Source organism: Vanellus vanellus (genome assembly GCF_965231255.1).
Source record: "Vanellus vanellus genome assembly, chromosome: 17".
Classification (NCBI taxonomy): Eukaryota; Metazoa; Chordata; class Aves; order Charadriiformes; family Charadriidae; genus Vanellus; species Vanellus vanellus.
In genome coordinates, this window is record NC_138922.1 from 10061382 (window position 1) to 10087486 (window position 26105).

At 39.1% G+C, this 26105-nt stretch overlaps 1 protein-coding gene across 1 annotated transcript in view; it reads left to right on the top strand.

Annotated features, from left to right (window-relative positions):
* Positions 1-2394: 2394 nt before the first annotated feature.
* Positions 2395-26105, top strand: part of ANKFN1 (ankyrin repeat and fibronectin type III domain containing 1) — a gene marked incomplete at both ends in the record, with an annotated part of 62978 nt that continues 39267 nt past the window's right edge. Inside the window, 4 exons of the mRNA XM_082492248.1 lie at positions 2395-2580; positions 10472-10682; positions 15204-15398; positions 16916-17029. Of these exons, the coding sequence (XP_082348374.1) occupies positions 2395-2580; positions 10472-10682; positions 15204-15398; positions 16916-17029 (706 nt within the window). The remainder of the gene's footprint in view (positions 2581-10471; positions 10683-15203; positions 15399-16915; positions 17030-26105) is intronic.

Genomic DNA, 26105 nt, shown 5'->3' on the forward strand with positions numbered 1-26105 from the left:
TATACTCCAGTTTGACATTAACAATTAACTTCGCGTGACAGAGACTTTGATTAAACATACTGTGCTGTGTTCCTTGGTTTCCACTCAGCTTTTCTATCTATTCTATGCAAGTTTGCTGTTTAGGGCAGAGAACAAAATGCTTCATTTGAAAAGATGGGGATTTCAGTAAGTCCTTGTAGGCACTGCTGAAACGCATGTAATAATTAAAAGGTGGGATGAATTGTTTGTGTGAGCCTCAGTTTACCTTCATTCCATAATCTCAGAGAAAAGCAGTCCAAAATCATTGTCGTATTGCTGCTCCCTGAGTCCCAGAGCTCGTTTCTTATCATATCCACTCCTGTACATTAGTTTCAGGCACACAGCTCACATAATTCCCTCCTCCTGATTGCACACACTGTTGTTTTAATTCAACAAAATCTTCTCATCATGTGACAATTATGTTGACTCTGTCTCTCTTCATTCAGAGACGCGGTCTCTCTTCAATACCCCACGAGCTCGGAGCACATGTGAGATTACTTGTAAGCAGATACTTTTGTGCTCAGGATGTCTGCTTCACCACACTTTACAAATGAAAAAGGAAAACGTATACAGGGTATGAACCTGGGTGGTGTCTTTAATCTTAGGGACCAATTCATGCCTCAACAGCAGGGCGAGTGTTTAGTAAAGAATGCTTCTATGACCGTAAATAGATATCGGAGTCTGCTCCTGCAGTCTCGTTTGCTTAGATGCAGGCTGAAGCCACAAGAACAGAAAGTTACAGGATTTGTATCATAGTACAAAGAATCTAAAGCTTATTTCCAGGAAAAGGCAGTCTGAAAGGGTGGCCAGATTTACTATCACGACTGTGAGGTGTTCTAGAGAGACATTCTGTCTTATAAATGTGTACACACTCTTGGCAGGAAAAACGGAAATGTGAAGAAATTGTGCATTTTCGTCACCTTTTCACTTAGAGACAGCCCTGGGGATAGTTTCCTGTGCTTGCAGCTGAGTCAAATCAGATTCTTAGTTTCCCTTCAGAAAGGCAAAACTATTCTCACATAAAGTATTTCCAGAAAGATAAATATTAATTCAATTTCTCCTAATATGGAAAGAGTCTGTAATCCTACAGCATAAAAAGTATTGTTTAATTATGAGATAATATGGAAATCCTATTAGGCTGGGCAGTCTTAGAGAGAGGAGGCAGTCCCTCTCGGAAGAGTTGGTAGTCTAAATGGACAGAGCAAACGCACAGCAGGATAAAAGTTATACAATATATAGACAAAACCAGTATCTGTCCACTAACCGAGGGAAGAAACTCCTCAGTATGAAACTGTAAACAGCAACAGTTAGAATCACAGATTATTTTAACTGTAAAACCTAAAGTGTAAAGTCTTTGTTTGCAATAATCTGGGCACTTGTTGGCCATAGGTAGTTTAAACTAAAAATGCACATATGCCTCGTTACACTGACAACAGAGCCTAAATCGATTTTCTCTGTTTCAGCTGTTTTTTGCTAAAACATAATGCCTTAGGAGTCTTGGTCACAGAGCAGGTTCCCTCCCTGCCAAATGCTCCTCAAAACTCTAACAAAAAAACACATTCTCTGTAGCAATTGACATTCATTTGGATGATAACATATCAGCATTTGATGCAAATTAAATGGAAGTTCATGCATTATTTCTGTAATAGCTTGTGATGTGTTCAGAGATGAAAAAACTATTTTGAATCCAGCTGTGCTGCCTGAGTGAGAAATACTGCTTTGAGTCTCTAGAGAAAGAGAATCCACCCACCCGACTGAAAACGTCGCATGCTTCTGGAGCATGCAGTTTACTAGCAGATATGGGAAATAATATGGGAAATAAAGCACATGTCCTGCCACAGTTGTGCTTGTGTCAAATTTAAGTCACTTGACCAGTTAAATTCAGTCCTACATTGCATTCTGTAATCAGTTCGATTTTTTCCTCTCAATTGTTTCAGTTTTAAGAAACCATTGTACTGACAAAACACAGATTATGTACGTTATCCAAATTGTGTAGTAACATTTACATTTGGGTGTCATTTTTTCTGATATCTGCAGTACTAGAACTCCCTCTGTCAAAAGGCCCTTTCCCTTATTAAATGAAACCCGGTCTTATACAAATTAGCAAATAGTTCTGAAGTGGTCTGGTTTATTTTTCCATCCTTAATTCTCCCTCCCCATAGATATCCATGGGAATAATTCCATAAAGAGCAATTTGCCATTGAAAAAGCCCCCAAACATGCTTTTGAGTGTTAAAAAACTGTGTGTGAGAAAGTGATTTTTGCCATAGAAGTCTTGCAATGTGTGTTTCAATGATACAGTGCTGATCAATGATGTTAGTGTAGCAAAACCTTGTTAAGCATCTGTTGTTTTTCTTCTAGAAACTACTAGCTGAAAATGACACAGCAAATGCATAACTTGAGTCTCCTCCAGACTAAAAAGAACAGCATGCCATCCTCTCCAAATGCTGCGAAGCGGTTATATCGGAACCTGTCAGAGAAGCTTAAGGGGAGTCATACATCCTTTGACGAAGCGTATTTCAGAGCTCGATCTGACCGGCTCAGTCTCCGTAAGACCTCAACGGTAATTGCTTGATATTTATCAAATTACTAATTTACTGTCCTATTAATCTCATTAATTGGTTTCCTTTTAATCTGTACAATTTTCATCTCACTTGGTCTGTTCCCTGACTAATGCTGTACATTTTTCCCAGACTTGCCCTTTTCCATAAGTAGGAAGAACAGATACATCCTTCAGCTTCTCCTCTGAATTATTTTGAGGGAAAGAGTTCCTCTCTGCTTCTCAAGAGCAACGACTTATGACAGTGTCTGTGAATGTGCCAGGAGACGCCTCTTGGAACCATTGCTCTGCTGCACTAAAGCAGATGCTTAGTGCAGTGCGGGACTAAAGTCCACGTATGGCTGGGCCAGATAATGAAAATATTACGTTTTGTCGAGAAGAAAAAGAGCAGTCTAGACTCCTTTAATGCTCACAAATCTTTGTTATGTATAAGACAAATCATATGAATCAATGCAAGAATTGAAAGTAGTTATAAAATCGAGTCAATGATCCTATCCCCTAGGATCACTCCTTTCTTGAAGTCAGAGGCCCCGTGGAAGAGCTAAGCTGAAATGTAGCTCTAGTGCACTGGAAAGTCAAGAGACTGTTGTCTCTCTCCTGTGAAGAAACACTATGACCTGAAGGAAGCAGGGGATCATGGCTCCTTCCTCTCAGCTCTGCCAGAGCCAATAGATTTTTTTTTTACAGAAGGAGAAGTCTGAAACTCAAGCAGAGCTGGAGAACAGCCTTTGCACAGTAGCCAACAGCTGTGCTTTTGAGGCAGTGGGTTTCCAGATACTTTCAGATAGTAGGGATGACTTGAATTTGGGCCTATAAGTATAAACTGTGGGATAAGATTCTTTAGATGAATTTTTCAGTCACTATCTTTTCTTGCCTTTTTCTTTTCAAGTGCAAGCTTGTGTGTGACTAAGTGACTGAAAGAGAGGAGGATAAACTAGTGCTAGGGACCGTGCCAGAGCAGACTGACGTGTTGACTGAATGAATACCGGTCTGTTAGCATATCTTCTGACCAGCATTTCTCCAAACATACTCTTCAAATTATATATTCCTTCAAATATGGGGTCTTCCGTCATACTTAACTAATGAGAAAAAAATGGCCAATGAGCGCAGCCCAAAGGTTGAGAAGCAGTGTACTGCTTCTGAGGCTCAGGTCCACTGCTATCCACAGAGCTAATTACTGACAATCTCGCTTCTCTCCCTTTTCAGTCCCGATCTATCAGGTGGTGGGAATGCCTATTCAATCAGTAATCATAATTAGGGGAGTCGATTTTACGTTGTGATGTGGATGGTGGTTTAATAGAATACAGACTTACTTGTGCTAACTTTGTTTCCCCCAACCCGTGACACTCTCATGGGAGTGACACGGCTTTTGTCACTGCTGACCCACCGTGAGCACAGGTACCTCTATGTATTACCAGTCTGGGATATGAGCTGGTGTCCACAACAGTCAGTGAATAGACTCCCACTGAACTCAAAAAGCTTTGGATCCCATTCTGTCCATTCTGCCTGTTGTTTTCAGTTTTCCCTAGAAATAAAGAGTAAGGAAACCATTGGTGAAGGAGTGGAAATATTCCAGGTCGGGTTGCTAGTATTTTCTAATCATTGAGTTTCTGTGCTACAGAGCTAAGTCAATGGTTAAAATCATGTCTCCAGACAAGTGAACAACATTTGTTAGAATTTGTTTTCTTTCAGCTTTGGCTAGTGAAGAGTTTTCTTTCCATTCTCTCTTGCTGTGCAACACTTTCCATTCAGTAAATTGTTGTCTTGCTGCAGACATAGCAATGTCCCAAAATAGCTTTATTCTCGAACTCATGTTTATCAAAACAAGTCTTTGCAGAAACTACTTTAACATTTTTTCCAACTCCAGTAGCACATAGTGGACTTTTTCAGTCAAACCTAGAGCAAATATCTTGAAAGGGGCACTTCATTTTAATTAAGCTACATAAGATTGCATTTCTAAACACTCCAGGACTGAATCACTTACTGGAACATGGTTATTACTTACTGCAAAGCAATACTGTAGTCCTTTTCAGTATATACATTTGTGCATCAGAGTAACACCTAAATAAATTAATCACATAGCACAGCTGTCTAGCTAATGATTAGACGCTGCAGGACTGAGTCAAGGAAAAAGCAACCTAAAAACTGCCCCTAAACTTTACCTGACCACTTGTAAACGTGATTCAGTTTGTCTTTGAATTCAATGGGTTTGTCTCTTCAGAGCAGAAGAAAGTTATCTAGTAAATGTAAATGAAGGCAGAACTCAGAAGGCTCCTGTTAGTATTTGTGACAACACCAGCAGGACTAAAATTGAGCACATGGGGCTAAAGATATTATGTCTTACCTCTATTTGAATTTCTTACCCCTGCGCTGCAGCTGTACGAATAACACTGCAATACTAGAGAGTCTTTTACATAGAATATGATCAGCTTTTTGCAGAAAACTATATGGTCTTCAAATATTTTTCTGTTTTCTGTGTGAAAGGAAATACTTGGGGAAAAGTTGGTCAGGTGTGTAGAATGTTTTTCTGGACTTGGAGAGCTGGGCTCGATGCCGACTTCCAAATGGGGCAATTTACTGGTGTGGCTGAAAATGTGGTAGATATTTTGCTGTGTCACCAGGATATTTTTTGACTGAAATTGATATAGCATGGTTAGATGCGTGCTGCTGTGTGGGTGAGGGATGCGTACATGCCCAGTTAGAAAGGCCATATCGCAGTTCACATGTTTTTAGACTGTTTGAAGTTATGAGACTTGCCAACATATTTCAGCCTATTGCTTGTGTCTGAGTTGCTCTTTTGGAAAACCTGATATTTGCAATTTGGTCTCATAATTGTTTGGATTGGATGAAGTAACTTATAAAATTCATGCTCTGTTTCTTGTTTAAATCAATGCAGCTTTTTCAATCAGATTTCTAATGAAATGAAGAAATAGAAATTTGCTTTTATTTTTTCCCTTTTGGCAAAACATTCTTGCCAACAGATTAGCTGGCAAGAGTGTTTATGAGGAATTAACTTAAGCGTGTGCTTAGATTCTGCTCAGCAGTTTACTTAAGGCCAAAATTTCACCAATATTTTAGGTATTTCATTTGGCAAGCAAAAATCCAAAGATGCATTTTCAAAGGCATCTAGACAGGTCTAAATCTTGATAACAGAATCATGGAATCATAGAATGGTTTAGAGTTGGAAAGGACCTTGAAGATCATCAAGTTCCAACCCCCCTGCCATAGACAGGGACACTTCCCACTAGACCAGGTTGCCCAAGGCCACATCCAGCCTGGCCTTGAACACCTCCAGGGATGGGGCCTCAACAACCTCTCTGGGCAACCTGTGCCAGTGCCTTACCACCCTCACAGTGAAAAACTTCCTAACGTTTAATCTAAACCGGCCCTCTTCCAGTTTAAAGCCATTCCCCCTCATCCTATCGCTACATGCCCGAGTAAAATGTCCTTCCCCAGCTCTCCTGTAGGCCCCCCCTCCTGTAGTACCTAAGTACTGGAAGGCCGCAATAAGATCTCCCGGGAGCCTTCTCTTCTCCAGGCTGAACAGCCCCAACTCTTTCAGCGTCACCTCATAGGAGAGGTGCTCCAGCCCTCGGATCATCCTCGTGGCTCTCCTCTGGACATGCTCCAGCAGGTCACTCCAGAGCTGGATGCAGTACTCCAGGTAGGGTCTCACGAGAGTGGAGTAGAGGGGCAGAATCACCTCCTTTGACCTGCTGGCCACACTTCTTTTGATTCAGCCCAGGATACGGTTGGCCTTCTGGGCTGCAATCGCACATTGCTGGCTCATGTTGAGCTTCTTGTCAATCAGCACCCCCAGGTCCTTCTCCTCAAGTCTGCTCCTTGCCATTCCCCACTGACCCTGTATTTGTGCTTGGGATTGTCCCGACCCAGATGTAGGACCTTGCTCTTGGCCTTGTTGAACTGCATGAGGTTGGCTTGGGCCCACCTCTGCAGCCTATCGAGGTCCCTCTGGATGGCATCCCTCCCCTCCAGCGTGTCTACCTCACCAAAGAGCTTGGTGTCATCGGCAAACTTGCTGAGGGTGCACTCGACCCCACCGTCCATGTCGCCGACAAAGATGTTGAACAGTACAGGCCCCAGTACCGACCCCTGAGGAACGCCACTCGTCACTGCTCTCCACTTGGACATTGAGCTGTTGACTGCAACTCTTTGAGTGTGACCGTCCAGCCAGTTCTTTATCCACTGAATTTTCCATTTGTCGAATCCATGTCTCTTCAATTTAGAGACCAGTATATCGTGTGGGACAGTGTCAAACGCTTTGCACAAGTCCAGGTACATGACATCAGTTGATCTTCCCTTATCCACTGCCTCTGTAACCCCTTTGTAGAAGGCCACCAAATTTGTCAGGCATGACTTGCCCCTGGTGAAGCCATGCTGGCTGTCACCAATCACCTCCTTATTCCAAAATAACAATTCAATCAAAGTTTTTAAAATAAATCTATGATAATCATTCAGGCAGGTAAAATCTGTTCTTAAAGTGTGTATATATATATATATTTGAAAAGGGCTGAACGCTTTTATCAGCTGTATCATTGGGTTAATTTCAGCTGTAGTCCTGAAGTTGCCTGTCTTTTTTTTATTATGTAACAGGGATAATTTTTTTGTTGTTTTTTATAATGCAAGGAACTCCTGAGATGTAGTACAAGATTTACTGAGTTTCACACGAAACTGAAATTAAAGCCAGTTAATGGTACTAAGCACTTAGGGTAGCACTCTACAAATGGTAAGTCGTTTAACTTTTATGCACATACACAAAGTCAATTAAAAGATAATGACTATTCTGATTTTGAAAAAGGAGAGAACCATGTATGTAGCCAGTGCCACAGAACTGGAAATGTGAACAGAGAAATTCCTGTCCTAAGTGAACATCACAAATAATATCATCAGCTGTACCTATTTGTTCTGCTTTGTTAGCCAGTGTTTCCTAAAGTGAAATTAACTAAAAGAAGTGGAAACTAATGTAGTCATTCAGTTTACTTCAACCAATTCCTTTGAAGTAAGGTCTTTGTGAATTTACTATTAAATAAGTAGATTTTCCTAGCTGTGATCAGTTACAATAGTAATATGATTTTGCTTGTTGTCTGATCGGACCAAAATGCAGATGCTTTTGAAGCATAATTACTCTTTATTTCCATAAACAACAGTATAGAGAAAGTTCCAAAATCAGTAGAAAAAGAATTTGAAAAGGGTGTAAACTGTGATGAAAGTAATGCTTTTTAGAATGTTGAGATATATATGGAGAATTAGTGAATATATTTTGCATTTCTAATAATTTATATGAAAAAAACAGTCTATCAGTTCACAGTTCTGCATTCATAATAATGAAGTTTCAAAGAGCGAAGGAGCACAGCCTTTTGTTTCCTCTTTAGTTGGAACATCAGTGATCTATTTGTTATTTTTGAGTACATAGTACAGTGACATGAAGCTGTTAAATGCATATCATTGACTTGAGTGGGAGTTGATAACATATAGCATGTATCAGAATCATACCATTAATTAAAACATTTTGTAATTATAATTAAAATTAATTAAAATTCTTTTCATTTCTAGGCAGAGCACTTCAGTGTAGGGGCAAAACACAGAATAAGAGTAAGAGCTCTGATTTCAGGATGTTAAGTTGTTATATAAGCAAGACAGCAGATGCGTGGAGCTACTGGAATGAAAAGAAATATTGCTGCATTGCAGTAAAAATTTCTGTCATTTTTAAGTTTTACCTTATAACAAGGGAAATATGTGCTGGCGTCTTTTTTTAAATTTTCTGGAGATGTTCCCTCTCTAATGATGGTATATGTCCTCATAGACAATTTTTTACCTTGAACAGAGGGGTGGATAAAGAATGATAAATCTAGCTGCTTACCATTCAGCTGTTCCTTTTTCTGAGATTCTTCTCTTACACCTAACACTGAAGTGTGATCTAAGTATTTGATAATGAAACTAAATCTGAATCTTACAATCAAGAGAGGATTCTGAAAAAAAGAATTTGTCAGAAACCCATTTTGATGAAGCACTTGTTTAAGCAGTGTATTTTATTCAGCATGGAAATCTACAGAGAAAATATTTCTCCAGCATGAGCTATTTTTTGTACTTAAGTGGCTAAAAGATTGATTCCCAAGTCCGCACTACTCTCCTAGATTTGCTTCATTGCTGCATAGTTCATCTCATCCTTAGATAGTCATCTAAATAAGCATCTCATTTCTCTATATTGACAATTTGGGGTAAAGATCATCTTATGTACATCTGTCTTCTTGTTCTGCTGATCCCTAATATTCAGCATAGCTGAGGTCCATATTAAAACTTTAAGATAACATCGTCTTTGCAATGAGTGTGGTAACGATACTTCACATGCAAAACAGTAGACCAGAAGATCTCTGTCAGGCCTGAGAATTTCTGAAGACACTTTTAACTTCAAGCATAACTGAAAAAAAACACTGTAGAACTGATCAAATTCCAAGGTGTAGATGTGGACTCTAGTTTTCAGAACTGCTTGCAAACCATTAGTCTATGCATTTTGGGAGGAGACGAAAGATGTTGCAGCAGATCAGTGTGCTTTCAGAAAGTGTTGTTTTACTGAGAGCAAAACTTGGCCAGAGATATGTCAAATAAAACTACATCAATTTAAAAATGAAAATGAAGTTTTGATGTGGCTGAAATGTTAATTTCTCATCACAATAGAAGAGGGTTTCAATCCAATATTTATTTCACATCATAAAGAATACATTATTATGTAAGAATTTCCTCTGTGTTTCCTCCATGTGCATTTCAGGGCACAGGAAGGTGGTTTGCATCACATATCTGGATCGCTCGCTCTCTTATGTATGCATTTCTTTAGTATGCCCATTGGCACAATGTCTGCGTAGATCTCGGTTCCTTTATGTGACCCCACGCTGAGCCCTCCTTGCTTAGCTGGGCCTCTTGCTTCTACTGATTCATTCTTAAGAGGGAAAAAAACCTATTGGGTAATTATGGCAATGGGACACTGGGAGAGAATTTAAAGAATCTTGGCAAATAACATGTCATTACTGTAGGCTCCAAAAGGATGTTTTCATAACACAAACCTTCAGGCCATGCTACTCTCCTGCACCTGCTTCTCCCCAGCTCAATTAAGAAACAATAGGTTGCTGTTCTTTTATCTCCTTGACAATAGTAGGGAAAAGGTTCAGTGGTTCTCCCTGCTTGAGAGTCGGTGCCATGTATGTTCTTGGTTTTGGCTGCTTGTGTCCTCTGCTGTTCAGACACATCACTTTCTGGACATGCACACTGGACGGTCAGTTTTTTCAGTCTCATTTCTACTTCTTTATTTAAGGACTATACATTTCAAAGCTGCTTCCAGTTACAAGTTAAACGTAAAAATCTGAGCGCCTAGAAATGACTGAAGTGTTTGAATGAACAGTACCTGTTACTAGCTCACACTGGAGCTGTGAAGGTTTTTCTCCAGAATGGCTTGTTTGATTTGGATTTTGATCACCTGATTTTGTAGACTTTGACATTAAATTTTGAGTTTGAAAAACGGTAGTCTAAGAACCTGCCAAAATCACAGTCTGTCATCCACTTTCACACTGAAAACGTATAATATTGCTCATATAGCTTGATTACAGGACAGATGTCTAAATAAGCATGGATTTATTTTGTATGGGTTTGAACCTCACTTGAATCTTCCCACAGGCCTGAAGCAAGTTCCAGCACACAAGTCCAGAGGCAGATCAAGCTCAGTTTTGCTGCAAAAGATTTCCATGTTTCTAGCTGAACCTAAGCTGGGGCTGGAGGATCAATATTTTCTAGCAATCTCACAAAACACAAATTTTCTCAACTTATTTTTCAAACACTGACATTTGAAAAGTTTTACTGAATTTCTTTTTTTATTGATACACAGAATTTCCAGTGCAATGAAGCTATGTTTGAGGCCGTAGAACAGCAAGATCTGGACGCTGTTCAGATTCTTCTTTATCAATACACACTGGAGGAACTGGACCTGAACACACCAAACAGTGAGGGACTAACTCCTTTGGATATTGCTATTTTGACAAACAACGTCCCTATTGCTAGGACCCTTCTGCACGTTGGGGCAAAGGAAAGCCCACACTGTAAGTAAAGAACACAAATTGAATTGACTTAGATAATTGTCTGTAGGAGATTAGGCTTGCTGCTGTTTGGGGAAATGAATTACATTACACACAAAAATTGACTGGTCTTATCATAAAGATTATTATACCAGCAATAGCACCGCAGTGCTGGAGGACATTTACAGCAACATCTGCTTGTTGAATGCATGCTCAGTAAATATTTTTTGTTGTCTACGTGAGATACACACCTGATGAATCAGGTTGAGCTTCTAATGCGATTAGCACTGGGGCAGCTGAGTTAATACCAATATTGAGAAAAAATCTTAAAAAATACAGAAACGGGAACTGAGTGAGTCAAAGATCATAGTCTGAAATACAGTGTTTGCCATCAAAAGTGAAAGGACGATGACTTGTCTAGACATTGGTTTATTTTAATTATCCTTTTGATTTTGCTACGCTGCCTTCAGGAGGCAGGTTGTGTTGAAATCTATCATTTCCATTACCACAGACTCCTCACTCCTAGTCTTCAAATGGCCTAAAATCCCACTTAAATGAGTGAGAATTTCAAAGTTCTACAGAACCAGAAAAAATCCAAGCACAAAACAGACCTTCTCACTTTACTGGAATACCAATATTGCTTATAACTACATATTGTAGTTATAAAACTATCCTTTGTATTCCTTCATGGGCATTTTTACACACAATTTGTGGGTTTGCGGGTGACTTACTAACCCAATTAATCAACCCTATACCATGACACAAACTCTGACGCCTTACTTGTGTCTAAAAATACACCAATGTATGTGAATTTGTTTTAAACTGTCAATGCCTATATTTAGGACATTCCCAGCAAGGCTATAATGAGACTGTGTTTGAGGGGTTCGGCCACTGCAGACTCTGCCATTAATTTGAAGTTAGTTAAATTAACAACATTTAGTGCTGGCATGTCAATCTCAGTGCTCCAGGAAATTGCACCTTGAGGCTACTAACATTGCCAGTTTTTTCACTGGAGAGTGTGTGTGCATGTGCGTGTGTGTGTTGAGTTTTTTTGCCAGACCCTCAGTGTTGGTACACCTTTATTGCTTTTCTATGTCCACAGCACTTATATTATCATTTATTCTGGCCTCCTTTAACCTTCCCTGGAGATTTTTGCATAGTGTAGCTGCTCAGTGAAAAGAGTTTTTTAGTTTTATATTTATTTGTTTATTTTTCTGTCATGGTTCATGACTGAGGCTTTAAAAAAAAAGTGTGACAGCATTTAGAGTACATGATTGACTGCTGAAGCAACATTCATTAACCATGACAAATCTAGAGGAAAACACAGTCTTGAGTGTTCTAAACAGCAGTAAAAAAGACTAAACTAATTTTTCATTGACCTCATCTGTAAATAAATGCAGTCTGATGGCGAGCAGGGGCAATCATAAATTAGTATTCATTTCCTGTAATTAATGCAAACATGCCTATGAACACAGAGAATATGAATATATAACCACCTCATTTCCATTTCAAAATATACCCACCAAATTTCCACTTCACTTATCTTGATTTTTACTTTTTCTGATTGAAATAATGGATGAAGCATTCTCAAAAAAAGCAAACGATTGTTTGGTTTGTTTTTTTTTACCTTAAGGGTTTACAGTTGCTACTTGAGAGCAAAATGCAAAAAGTTTTCAGCACTCAAAACAAAGGTTCCCAGCATCTTCGTACGTGGCTTCATTCTTGTGGAACTGATAGCAGTCACTTTCTATTTTCTCTAGTCTTTCTGCTTTGCTTTCTGTACTTAACCAACCCTGTTAGAATGAAATCCGTTCTGTTTGTATGATCTCAGGGCTACAAGAACATGACCCAGCACCCAGCGGGAGCATTTTCATTTCTCTGTGGTGGGCAGCTGAGCAAGACTTCCCCAGGCTGAGTGGGAGGGGAGGGGATTGCAAGGTAAAATTCTGACTCAGCCTAATTTTGGGACAGGACACAATCATCTCTTAATCTGATTGGAAGTGTATAGGACAGATCCAAAGATCTAGGAGACTGCAAGGTAGAGGAATTCCCCATTCCAAGTGCACACAGAAAGCTTCCTACAGAGAACTCTTGCTCTTCCACTATATTAACTGTAGTGATCCAGCTGAAATCTCATTATAGTCCCTAACCTAATGCTGTAGAAAAGAGGATCTGGAGGACAGATAACTTCCATCTGTATCACCTGGATTTCTGCCTGGAATAGGAAGAACAGCAGATAAAGCAATAGAAAGTAAAACTATGATCTTCATTTCCACATGGAGCTTAGACTGTATAAATCTTAACAGGAACTGAACATCTCTTGAACACAAAGTACGTAAGATCAGAGAGTACAGAATTTAAAATATTAATTTAGTTGGGGAGGAGGCAAAGTCCACTGTGTTATATTTTGTTACTCTTATTCATCTTATACTCATTGTTTGGCTTGGCTTGTTCACGTGAACCCAAATAAAAATAAGATTAAAATTTCCAGTGGCTGACTGGACATGTTTCCAAGACCTGACAATTGTGGATAAAAATCTTGATTAAACAGATAGAGCCAGATCCTCAGTGAGAACTTGAACCAACGCCAATTCTCAACCACCTAAAGTTCTGGCACATAAAATCGCCTTTCTCAGTCCTGTTGTCTTATCAGATTGCATGCTTATTGTAGGCATGGGTCCAGGAAACTGTATCACCTTTGGTCTGCCTGTAAACAGGCAGTTTGAGGATACCAGCAGATTCCAGTAAGCCTAGCCATATGTCTCTGATGTCCATATGAAGCATGATCAAACTTCAAGAAGGATGGCTTCAAGCCAGCTTCTGGAAGCAAAGTCTTAGAGACAAACATTCTTCAGAAACAACCTTTTGGATGTCAGAAGTGTTGAGCAATTCTTTGCTCTCCTCCTGTGGCTTTAAAGATCCCATGGCACTTTTCACAGTAGTATGTAGGGTTATTCTTAGACTCCGCTAAACCTTGATTGTGGTATTGTTATGAGAAGCAGAGGGCAAAAGTTAAAACGAGAGGTTCAGACTGGATAAAACAAACACCTTTTTCACCATAAGGACAGTAAAGGAGTGGAACAGGTGGCATAGAGTGGTTGCAAAGCTGCCATCCCGGGAAGTTTCCAAGACCAGAGTGGGTAATGCCCTCAGTAACTTGGTCTGGCCTCATAGCTGACCCCGTATGGAACAAGAAGGTTGGACTAGAGAAGGTCCTTTCCAATCTGATTTGTCCCATAATCCTATGATTCCAGTTTAGGAATAACACATTCATTTGCACAGGTATTTTTGCTCATCTGATGTTTTGACGTCAAAAACTTGTCAGTCTTGGTCCTTTATATGGTACGGTTTGATGTTTTCAGAAATGTCCGCTGCTCCTGGCTTATGCAAGTGAATGACCAGTGCATCCTGTGCAAGACTCATGCTGTTCCTGTAAAAACTTTAGGGAAACCAAGAGCCTGACTGTGCCTACATAGCAACTCCCCATCACCACTAAGAGTTGCTGCTTGCGCTAGGGCAGTGTTTTTGGTAACTAGGAACCTTTAAAATTAAGGCTATCTTAGAGCTCTTCCGCAAAAATACCTGACACCAGAAAAAAAGTTATGATGTCAGAATTCCTTCTCTTGTACACTGTTTCCTGCATATTGAACGTTAGATCAGTGGTTGCGTTTCTTTCCAGGTTAAACACCTTTACAAGCCCTGTTTTCTAAACTGCAAATAGTTTGAACAATTTCGGGCTAAGAGCAAAATAGGGTTTGATTCACCACATTTCACTCTATAATCAAGGGGCTGGTTTAGGGTAGTCTTGTGGACTGGGGCTAAAATCAAACCTATTTTAGTTTGTACCCTATGCAATCTTCATTTTCACCTTTATGTAGCACACAGTAGTTCATACAGGAAATGTGAACTGCTAAATGTCAAATTTAAATTATTCTGAGCACTGGAGAAAAACAAAATCTCCATGTGTCAAACTGCTCTCTATCTGTCCAGTCTGTTGGGGGACTAATTAGATATTACATGGGCAAAACTGAGGCACAAAAAAGACCTGGAAAGAGATCCATTCTATACCAGCCATGGCACTTAAGCACAAAACTCATTCTTGAGTTTGCCAATTAGATCTCTGTTTGCTTGTAGAGATTCATAGATTGTATGTATTTATAACCAGTACAACCTTTTTTTTGTATGAAATCTTATGATATTATGGCAAAGGAGGGGTTGGATAGAAAGCAAATGCTTTATTATTTTAGTTCATTTTTAATATTCCACCAACTTAAAACATATATGCAATTTCAGTCTAATTAAGACATTTTTAAGCATGAGAGATACGTTGGAAGATAAAACTTGCTCTATTTATTCATTCATAAGTGGCCAGATCCTTAAGTGGTATAAATTGGCACGCTCTAATCCACTTGATGACAAGATAACTACTGGAAGGCGGAGTGTTCGAGGACTTGACCTTACATGTGTTATACCAGAATAAGTAAGGCCAGAATTTTGTCACATAAGTCCACCAAGCAATTACTTACTTTTCCCTTCTCTTGGTAGTTGTTAACATGGAAAGCAGGTCAGTACATCTGAGTACATTGGTCCAGGAAGCACAGCAGCGAATTACTGAATTGTCTGCACAAGTGATGGATGAAGGCCATGGTACAGACAACACAGAAAAAGAGAAGCAACTAAAAGCATGGGAATGGAGATACAGGCTATACAAGCGCATGAAGGCAGGCTACGAGCATGCTAGTAAGTAGAAGAAAGTAGTTGTAAAATTCGAGACAAGCACTCTACAACTGAGAACACTCTGCCTTTGTTGAGCAAAGATGCTGTCACTAACTGATCGTCGCAGCACTGCTGTGAAGCAGACGAATGTTAGGGTGGGGAAACTGAGGCATATGACTACATGGCCTTCCCAAGAATAAAAAGGAACAATAGATAATTTTAACCAAAAGGAATGTTAGAACAATAGAGGACTGAGTATCTGACAGCAACAAGCACAGAGCTCCTTTAGGAATGGGCTGCATAAAATGGATCACGAGACCTCCAAACGCTTGGTTCAGGATCCAATGATTCTGTCCTGCTTATTCCTCTTCACGATTACTCCTGGATCTCATTTGATGTGCTCAGAGTTTAAAATAGAATGATTAGAAAATAATATATGAATAGGGAGGAAGAGGGATGGAGACATTGGCCTTTTTTCTGTTGTAATTTGATTTTTTAAAAAAAATATGTTTTAAGACAGGATTTTTTCTAAACATTTGATTAAACAATGGAATTTTATTTTACATATAGAAGTTTTGCAAACTTGATCTTAATTTTGGCATCCGCATATAACATTTCATCAGTGTATTCACAGATTGGGTCACTTTAAAAAGTTGTACAAGTGAGTCTGTACCCCAAAAAAATGTGAATTTGGGCCCATGGGAAGGAGTAAACAGGGCTGAATTGTTTCACATGTAGATCTTTTAGCTGCATCCTATTCAATGAAATACAGTCATTGCCATTAACGTTTTTACAACCACCTTCATATAAATGTACTTACAAATAATTTTCTCGAATTTATTGTATTCTAAGATTACTTCTTCAAGACAGACGTAGTGTTCCTTGTATTAGATACTAAATATACAATATACAGCAGTAGTGTAAGTTAATAAAATGATTTTTTAAATCAATCCCAGCAGTAAGTCATAACATTTTCTGTTTGGTTTCTGAATTGAGTTCGATTTACATTCTGTTAAGTGCGCTGGTTTTTTTTCCTTTAAAAAAGAGATGTTAGATCTCAACTGACAAGTGTATTTTGGAACTACTACACTGAAACATTTGTGGAATTTGCAATTTCTGAATCACAATGATGTAAAAATGTTTTCTGTTATTTGATAAATTTGAGTTTGTTAGTGCAACCATAAAGGTTTAATTAGCTCTTTGTGGTTTTGTCCTTCATCTCTCCTCCTACCCACCCCAAGAGATTTATAGGGGCTTTTCATTGACATAATTAGCATGAATCTGTTTTATTGGGTTGCATATATGCAGGAAGATATTTTTAACCAAAAGGAGCCAAAAACTATGATAGAAACAAATGGTGTCTGCAGGATATTGTTAGCAGGGGCACTAATTAAAATGCTCAAAAGGCAGAAAACACAAACACCTACAACCCAAAGCTCACAATTGCAGGGTGATTTTCAGTGGGTTCTTTGAAGACTCAGAAACATTGTTTGAATAGGATTTGTTGTGCTGAAGAGCTGATGTTTTCTCTTCTCTCCCAGGAGCCCCTGAGGCGCCAACCAATGTCTGTCTCATGGTAACAAGCAGTACATCACTCACTGTCACCTTCCAAGAACCTCAGAGTGTCAACTCAGCTGTGGTGACCAAGTATAAAGGTACTGGATTTAGACATCTTTCATTTACCTTAACAATGTACAAAAATTGAGAGCTAAGTGACAAAGGTATTTATCTATGACGGATTATATTATGTTGCTAGTGATGTTTGAATTTCATTATTTTCCCAGTTAATAGCTGTAAAAGTGGAATTTTCTTAAAAGATTCCCTAAAGGCAAAGTTTTTATTAAAAAGGAAAAATAAATTAACCAAAAGCTTTCTTCCTGAGTGCTTTGAAGAAGTTTGCTTGACTTACTGTGGTTAGGACATCAGCTCAATGACTGGGTTGAGATGAGCAGTTATAAAACACAAGCTAAGTTTTGGTGCCTGTGGGCTCCTGAAACCATGTGTATCCTTCGAAATGCCAAACCCACACCACCATTCCTTAAAGGAATGCCTCTGGAAGCTGAAACTTTTGGCAGAGGCATCATACAGCCCAACTAATTAGCTATTCCAGGGCTGCCACATCATTCTTGGAAGAGCAATACATTTGGGGTGGCACCAGTTAGTTGCAAAGTGGAATGAATAAGAAAATGCTTCCATCTGAATAGCGCTGTTGAATAGAAATGGATTCAAAGTAGAATTTCTGTTCCACAGGAAATTCCAACATAAAAAAAAAAAAAAGTTTTATTGAAGATTAGAACAAAAATGAGAAATTTTAAAATTTCCTGTTAAAAGGAACTTACAGGTTTTCTAAAATGTTTGGAACAGTAAGGTCTTCAGTGTGAAGTGCAGCAATCCACAGCTTCCTTCTTCCAGTGGGAGCCTGAGTCCTTCCACAGTTCAAGGGACTGAAAAGCACTGTTATGAAGATCTGAGGCCTTCTTTGCCCAGCCCAGGGGAGTCAAGGAGTGGGGGGCCTGAAAGTCCTTTCCCACTGTCTCCCTTAATGTTTCCTCTTGTGCTTCTTTCTTTGTATTAATAATTAAAAACTCATTTGAGAGGTACTTGAACCTTGGCTTCCCATACACATAGCAAGAACCATAATGGTTGTGTTGTGGGACAGTCTATTTCATGTCTCCATGTGTGGGTGTCACAGGGATTGCTTCAACAGGAGAGATTCAGAAAGCCCCAGTCCATCGAGGGTCCGACAGCTCATGGAGCTCTTCTGAAGGTGGGACATGCCAGTACACAGGCTCCACTGGCAACAAGCACAAGCACCCAAAGGACTGCATGAGTTTATTTTGGAAAAGGCAGGTTCTCTCTTTCTTTCCTCCCCCTGCTTCCGGTCAGAGATTACAGTCATCACTGGCTATGCCCAGTAAAATTTTTTCTTTCGGTGTAAGAAAAAAACCCAACCTCCGCGATCGCAAAGCCATCAAAGTGATTCCTTTCCTGACAGCCTCAGCAGAAGAGTAAATTACTGTATTACACCTAGTCAGCTGTGCAGTGCTGCAGGAAGTGTGATTTTCAAAAACATCAAAGACCTTTAGAAGCCTAAATCTAATTTTCAGCAATGGGTTGGGTTGCCAGGAAACTAAATTTCATTTAGGGGCTTCCTACTGCCTGATTGACTTGTGAAAACGATACTTGGGCTTCTAAAAGACTTAAGTTTGCCTGAAAATATCAGCCTGCTCTTCGTAATACACGTATTTTAAGCAACCCTGAAATATTGTCCACACTCTAATTATAATGACTGTTGATATTTTCACAGTAAAGCAAATTCCCAAATAGAATTGGTTTTTAAATCTAATTTTCTAAAGGTTGCAGTATTTTTGTCTTGTGTGTTCATTTGGGTTGAGTCTGTTTTGGACCATGTCAATTCTGTCCTCTTTTGGTAAGCACAACGTTCTAACAAACTTAATCCAACCTGACCTAACTTTCTAATCAGACTAGGTAGCATTGCTGTTCTATTTTGAATTACCCTCACTGGTGATCATTTTATGCTTTATCAAGTTGACAGTTATTTTTGCCAGAATGCTCTTTTTAAATCCTTTATCCCAGGAGACCTGCATATTTATGGTTAGAGAAAAAGAAAGATCATTAATAGCTCCTTTTGGTGACTTTCGGGAATTAATTAAGCACTGGTTGTAGAATTGTTTATTACATTATGGGAGTGAGATTCTTTGTGCCAGTTTGAGGGGTCATAAAATGAGCCTTTCAAATGATCATTGCAAGAATGATTAGAACCAGCTAGCAATTACTAGCCCTGAAAGGAGAGCTTGATAACATTGTCTGAGGATCTTTTTAGTCAGACATATAAACCTCCTATCCAAAAAAACATCTAAGCATTTTGCTAATTCAGGGACAAATATAAGCTTATAGGGTTAACACTTAACACTGTTAGGGTTGGTTTTTTTCCCCCCTCAATACTTTACCATTTCTTTTTCTAAGCAAATTAAAATTCAGGAGCATTTGCAGCAGTGTTTAGGGAATACCTGCTCATTAACAGAAGCTAATAATATTCTTTTCTCCGGACCTGAATTATAGGGGATAAAAACTGACATCACTTCTGTTCGGTTTAGTTTAGTTCCCTAAAAACATTGAGAAACTGCCAATTCCTTTTTCTGTGTCATCTTTTTCCTTTTTTTTTTTTTTTTTTAACATATTTTTCCAAAGCTTTATTTGCCCAAATGTCATTTAGAAACTGGGCTTGGAACATTATCTACCTCTCTGCTATTTTCCGGTGTGTGATCTTTTCCCTTGTTAGCTGTATAACTTACAAATAATAATACAGGAGAATAATACTTTGCACTCACTCTCTAACCACTAAAACCATCTCACTTCATTAGGAGATTTAATTTTAACCACACACAGTGAATGGGTATTGACTTTGGTGTCCCAGCTGGATGGCGGTTCAGTGACTGCATTCTGTTGAGCCATTGCTTTAAGGAGCCAGAGTATTCTTTGCTTCCTCTCCTGGATTGTTGTTTAATGTTGCAGGCACCATCCTAATGGCTCCCTTCAGTTTCCCTCCAGAGAAGGCTACAGCGTGGTGGTGGCTGATGTGAAATTATTCCTATGTATAGTGTAACTTAGTAAAGTGTTTTGAGGCTGGAAGCAGACAGGCATGACATAAATCAATAAAACCAGTAAGAATCTGCTCCAGGCTAGAGAAAGATTCAAAGCCAGAGACACCTCACCCCAGCCAGTTTTAGGAAGGATGTGAAGCATCATTGTGAGACTGAGAAGAAAAACCCCTGCCCTTGGCTAATCATGCCCTAAAGTTAAACTTCACATCCCATCATGGAAGTACTTAGGACCTGCTTTAGTTTTACATCTTTGAAAACACAATCAAAACATTCCACACTAACATACAAAATAACTTGCCACAGTTTGAAGCTAAGGTGAACCTTCTGTTTACACTGTCATATTGTTGCTGCGTGATATATTATTATCCTGGAGCTACACTACTGTAACTATCCTGATGCAAAAAATCCCAGCAGCAACACAATCCAGATAGGCACCACTTGACTTCTCGGAACAGTCCCAATAGAGCCAAGTATTAAGTGCTTGTAGGGCTTTTAAGCACTGTTGTCTTTCACTAATTAGCCTTTCGAGGGTTCACATGTTCCACACAACACATACACATACAGAAAGCACAATTTTTTAAAGAACAAAATTATAAGTAATGGCAAGTAATTTTGTTGCACTTATTTTCTGTGCATTTTAAACCTGATTATTATTTTGCTTTTACGGCGAATAAGTACAGGTAAATCTCCTCTTAGTACATTTTTTTTTTCATCCATTTCCCCTCCGAAGCAGTCATAATAATGCTCTGGGCCCCAAGTATAGGATAAGGAAGGAAAATGGACACAGCACTGATCATTACCTACTGGAAAGTATCAATATGCAATGGAAAATCTCTGTTTGTATTTTATTTAAACTTTTAAACAAACATGTATATCCCCTTTTGGAGAAAAAGTGAAACGGCTTGTATAACCAAAGTTGAGCTAATTTATCTAAGAGCCTGGAACTATTTATGTTTGAAGAGAGAGGAAGAGAGAAAAAAATCTGAGCCATGTTTGATGTAGCAAACAGCTGATCTTCTCTCCGTTTGGATATAGCTGTGGACTTGCATGCCAAGTTATTTTACAGATAGTGATGCTAAGTTGTCTAGGCCACTTTAGCCCTTGTTACCTTTTTGTTTAGTTTGTTGTTTTAGCAGAATATCTCATGTTTGTCAGAACTGCCAGCTGCCTTCTAGGATTTCTGTTGGACGGAAAGAACATTTTTTATTTTCTATGTCAGTGTAGCTCTTTAAATAACCAACACATCAGCGTAGATCGGGAAAGAAAGAGTTACATTGTGTTTAAATTTTGACAAAAAATCAATCCCTGCCTCCCGTCTTTCAAGGCAATTTGTGGTTCATTTCAGAATTTTTTGCATGAGAATAATTTAAATTGTCTTTAAATCGCTGGTTCAGTCCTAGCTAGATATGCGGTAGCCAGGGTATGTGGCTATCACATGGTTGCATGAAATGCGTTGGTTATAGGCAAGAACCTTTGAGAGGCTGGTGCAATTCGGTGTTACCGTTGGAAGTCTCAACTAAAGGATGAACAGAGCTGCCTTTTCATTAAGGGTCAGAACCTGAGATCATGGAATGAGGAAGCCTGCCAGGGTAGGCCTACACAATATATGTTCTGTAGCTCAAAAAAAAAGTCTGTATTTGAGATTCTCAGTTGACATCTCGCTGTATCAAATGGAAATTTTTCATTGAAAATTTCAATGTGAAAAAATCTCAAAGATTTTACAAAAACGATCTACAAATTGTGTGTGATTCTGCATGTTTTACTCTCAGGGGTAATCCTTTCACAACCAAATAATCTTAGCATTTTGCACAGACTTCTGCTTGACCCTGTGAGCACATATAAACAGCATATACCATGTTTTGTAGTTATGCATTTGATTTCCCTATCAATAGTTGACTTGCCATGTTTGATCAAGTTTGGATTTGTTCCATAGCGGGCTTCCTGCAGTGATCCTTCTAGTACTGTACGGTGGATTTGACTCCCGACAGATTTGGCTAATCTAATAGGCAGAGCTTACACAAATACACATAGATGTGATGTCTCTGACTTTTTCCCCACTTCAGTGGCAACTAACTGTTCACATAGCAGTGTCAGAGTAGAAAACAGCAAGCCTGCGCTTCCTCTGATTTCTAGAAGAACCCTGGTTATGGAAATGAATGCATGTAGAAGTGAATCTTAGGTATGAAAATGTGGTGCTTTAATATTAATACTTATGCATCTTTCTAACACAGATGCTATGTCACTGCTTGATCCTGTTCCAGTCTATAGTGGAATTAAGTAGCATTCTGCACTCAACTTGATCTTGAAACCGTTTTCACTTATAATCCAAAGTTTCTTTGTATATTTTTAAACTCATTCTTTCTTTCCCCAAAACAGTTCTTACTCCATAAAAAGGAAAGAGAATACATTTCTTTGTAAGACATTTGAATTTATCCTGCTGAATAGGTGTGGTCTGATATTTTTTACAGTAGTTCATTTATGGCATTTTATTAGGTCTCCTGGGCACTTTATTTGCACATTACATTTTGGTAGCTAACAGGACTGTGCAATTTGATTTCTATTTTTATGTCTAGCGAGTACAGAAATGTATAAATGTTAAAACAAACCTTTCTATATCTAGCTCCTGCCAATGTCTGTAGTATGTGTTGGACTTAACATAAAATTTAAGAACTTCTGGTTTTTAAGTTTGCTATGTATTTAAAAGCACCTTTGAACACGCATCAAATATTAAGTGATGGTGTAATTAACTAATGTAGTTGATCAGACACCAGTTACTTAGTTCAGTCATTCCTTCCTCCTGCTTCATGTTTTATAAGGATTTTGAACAGCAGCTCAAGATGAACGGCTATGAGAAAGCCCAGACATATAGGCTCTGGTTTTATCTGCCTTTGGTGTCTTAAGAAAAAAGGTTCATGTCATGATGTTGCTGAATTTTAGACATTGCTTTTCCCTTTACGTTTTCTTTGACTTACCAAAATTAATAAGTATTTTTAAAAATTATTTGTACATGGTTAAGTGTTATAGCTTCCAGTTCATAGGTATGGCATAGAAGAGGTGATTTTTTATGGCCAGTGGTAGGTTTGGAACTCTGGACCTTCAGCTCCTGCCTCGAAGAAGGTTCCTGATTTAGCGGATCTTTTGACTTATGGGTTTGGGAATGCTTCCTCACTGGAGACTTAAACAAAACCAGAATGTTTTCAAAGGGATTGTGACAGTCTCCCAGCTCACCGCTTTGTCTGAGGTCTTGTCTGGTCCATCATGGACTTTTCTGGATCATTTACAAGCATAAAGGGTCTAAAGCATACTCAGTTTTCCTCTCCAACCAGAACATGACCCACAGAACTGGTAAATGAATGTAAATTTGGAATCAGGCCTTGGATCTGCTTCAGGGTCTTACCTCACGTATCGCGCATAAATTGCAGGGTTTACTGTTTTCGTGCATGAGTGCCCAATTAGTTCGCGCATGAGCACCCAATCAGTTCATGCATGAGCATCCATTTAATTTACTGACGAACCCCCAGCTGGTTCACACATGAGCGCCCTATTGACTCGTGTCTGAGCACCCAATGAGTTCACGCATGAGCACCCTCTTAGCTCGCGCCTCAGTACTGTGTTGGGCATATGCGGCAAGTTTCAGTAGCCAGGGCCACAGGTGTGGGAGGAGGTCAGGAGATGCCAGGTGCTGGTCACAGCTGGCCCGGCTACCTCCAAACGGGATGGAAAACCCCATCGCTGAGGGTAACCCCATGGTGGAGGCAAGGGAAGTTGACAGTAGGAAAGGGGGAGGGTAGGTGTTTGGCTTAAGTTGAGCCTGGGAAAGGCAGTGGAAAGGTATTCACTTAAATGTTTGTTTAATTGCTTATGTTTTCTTTCTTCTCCCTCTGAACGAGTGATCAGAAGTTTGTATTAATTGGCAATAAATTAAATTAAGTAAAAATTCTCCAAATCAAGACTGTTTTGCCTGCAACACCTGGCTGCAATGCTAGGCAGAGGTGAAAGCTCTTTAAGTTACTGCAGGGATTAGTTTATAAAGAAATAAAAGCCTTTCAATATAACTAACATCTATGCAGCTAAGTCCCTCTTTAAAAATATATTACAGGAGAACCAGAGGAAAAGCAGTGGAATCCCATTAAACAGATTACTCGAATTAGGGTTTGCGTATTTACTTTCTTTGTTAACAGTGCTGTGCAGTGTTCTGGTTTGTCTCATATGTTGTGATAGATTACCTTTTTGTTTGCATTTTCACAACTGCTCGTTATTAATTAGATTTTAATGTATTATGTTTTGGGAAGAAGCTGAGCCTAACCCGTGCATGCTCCACACAAATGACTAGTCCCTGTGTTCATAAGCTTCCCCACCAGTTTTGGCTACACGGATTACATGAGTAAAACATACCCACTGGGAGTGGAAATTCGCAGAATTGGAGCCAAACCTGTTATACCTCTCTAGGATGCGAAGCCTTTGCGTAAGAACTCTGTGTACTCTCCAGTCCCTTTTCATGGTTCTAAACTTGTATTTTTTCTGACTCTTCTTTCCACAGCCAGAGTGTGATGTTTGCCATTGCAGGGCTGAGACACAAACCTTGGCTGATACTATAATCTGTTGTGGCTTTTTAACCACTGGCCCACATTGGAAGGCACTATGCACCCACATGGCACATTTTCTTAGTTATTTATACAATGTTAGTAAGAAATGTCATTTTCACTAACAGAAAGGAAAGAAGTTCCTTCTTGTACCGGACCAGCTAACCTTAGTACAAATGGATAAAGAATTGTCAGTACTCAGAAAACACTAATTAAATACTTGAAAGAAAACAGTCAATGATTTTTTTATTTTATCTTTGTGAGAATTTTATTACAATGCAATAAAAATAGCATCTTATAAATCATTTGTGTAACTTAGATTGGCTATAAGACGAACTAGTGAAACCATGATCAAGCAAAGATGTGTCTTTGGCACCCAGCCTGCTGTGATAAAGCTTCCCATAAACATCAAGACATAAAATAGAGTATTCTAGCCTAGGTCAAAGGAACATCCAGAAACAGGGCCACAAGAAAGATTATTTGACATCATTGGTCATTATTAGCAGGCGTAAAACGTAAAGGAGCCCACAGGTGTGTTAGGGAAGAAGCTTTACTGCAAATAAAGTATTAGATTATTAAAAAATTCTCTGAAACAAGTATCATGAAGCTTTATAGCCATGAAATTTTCAAAAGAAGATGTGCTCTCTACGAATAGTCTAGGAATGCTATTCTCACTACTGTCCTCACCGTTGTTCTGATGACAGGCCCTGAAACCCGCCCATCGCTCTTTGACACTAAAACACAGCGGAGCTTTATTTACTTCAGGTGGACACAGTGCTGTGTGTGTTTGCATCTTTTTCATTCCTCTTCAGCCTTATTGATGTTTCTACTGACCCAGTACAAAGAGCCTTGAATAAGTTTACAGAAATAACTGAAATAAGAGATAAGATCCAAAATAATGAACGCTGGTATTTAGAGCAATTAGGAGCTCAGGTTTTAATTTAAGTAGTCCCTAGAAATCCTAGTCCCGAGCCATGACTACACTGTTTTAACTCCTGTGTTTGCATAGCAATATGCTTAAGTCACTTGGGCAGCGTAGTAAATCCCAGTTAGAGTCCCTAAGTAAACAAACAAATTAATAGTTCGCCTGCGCCTTTGTAAATGCTGTGGCTTGTATCATATTGTCCCTGTCTATGCTCTTATCGAGCAGAATCCAACCAATTCCAGATATTCGAGTCAGTGTGCATTTATGGATGGGTTATACCCTTCATGCAAAAAAACAAACCAAACCAAACCAACAAACAAACAAAAAAAAAAACACGAAAACAAACAAAACAAAACAAACGAAGGGAACAAACACAAATTGCTCAGTGCCAAACATTTGATTTTTCCTAATGGAAGCACTGTGCTGGGATCTCTGTCAATACTCCCTAGGGCTGGTATGACTTGTCTTTCTCCTGTCATTCTACGGAGAATCTCCAAACATGAGAAAGGCATGAACAAAGCCTGGACCCAAATCTGCAAAAACTGGGTTCCTTTCTTAATTCAGGCAGGAAAGAACAGTTCAAGGCAGCCAGGAGGAG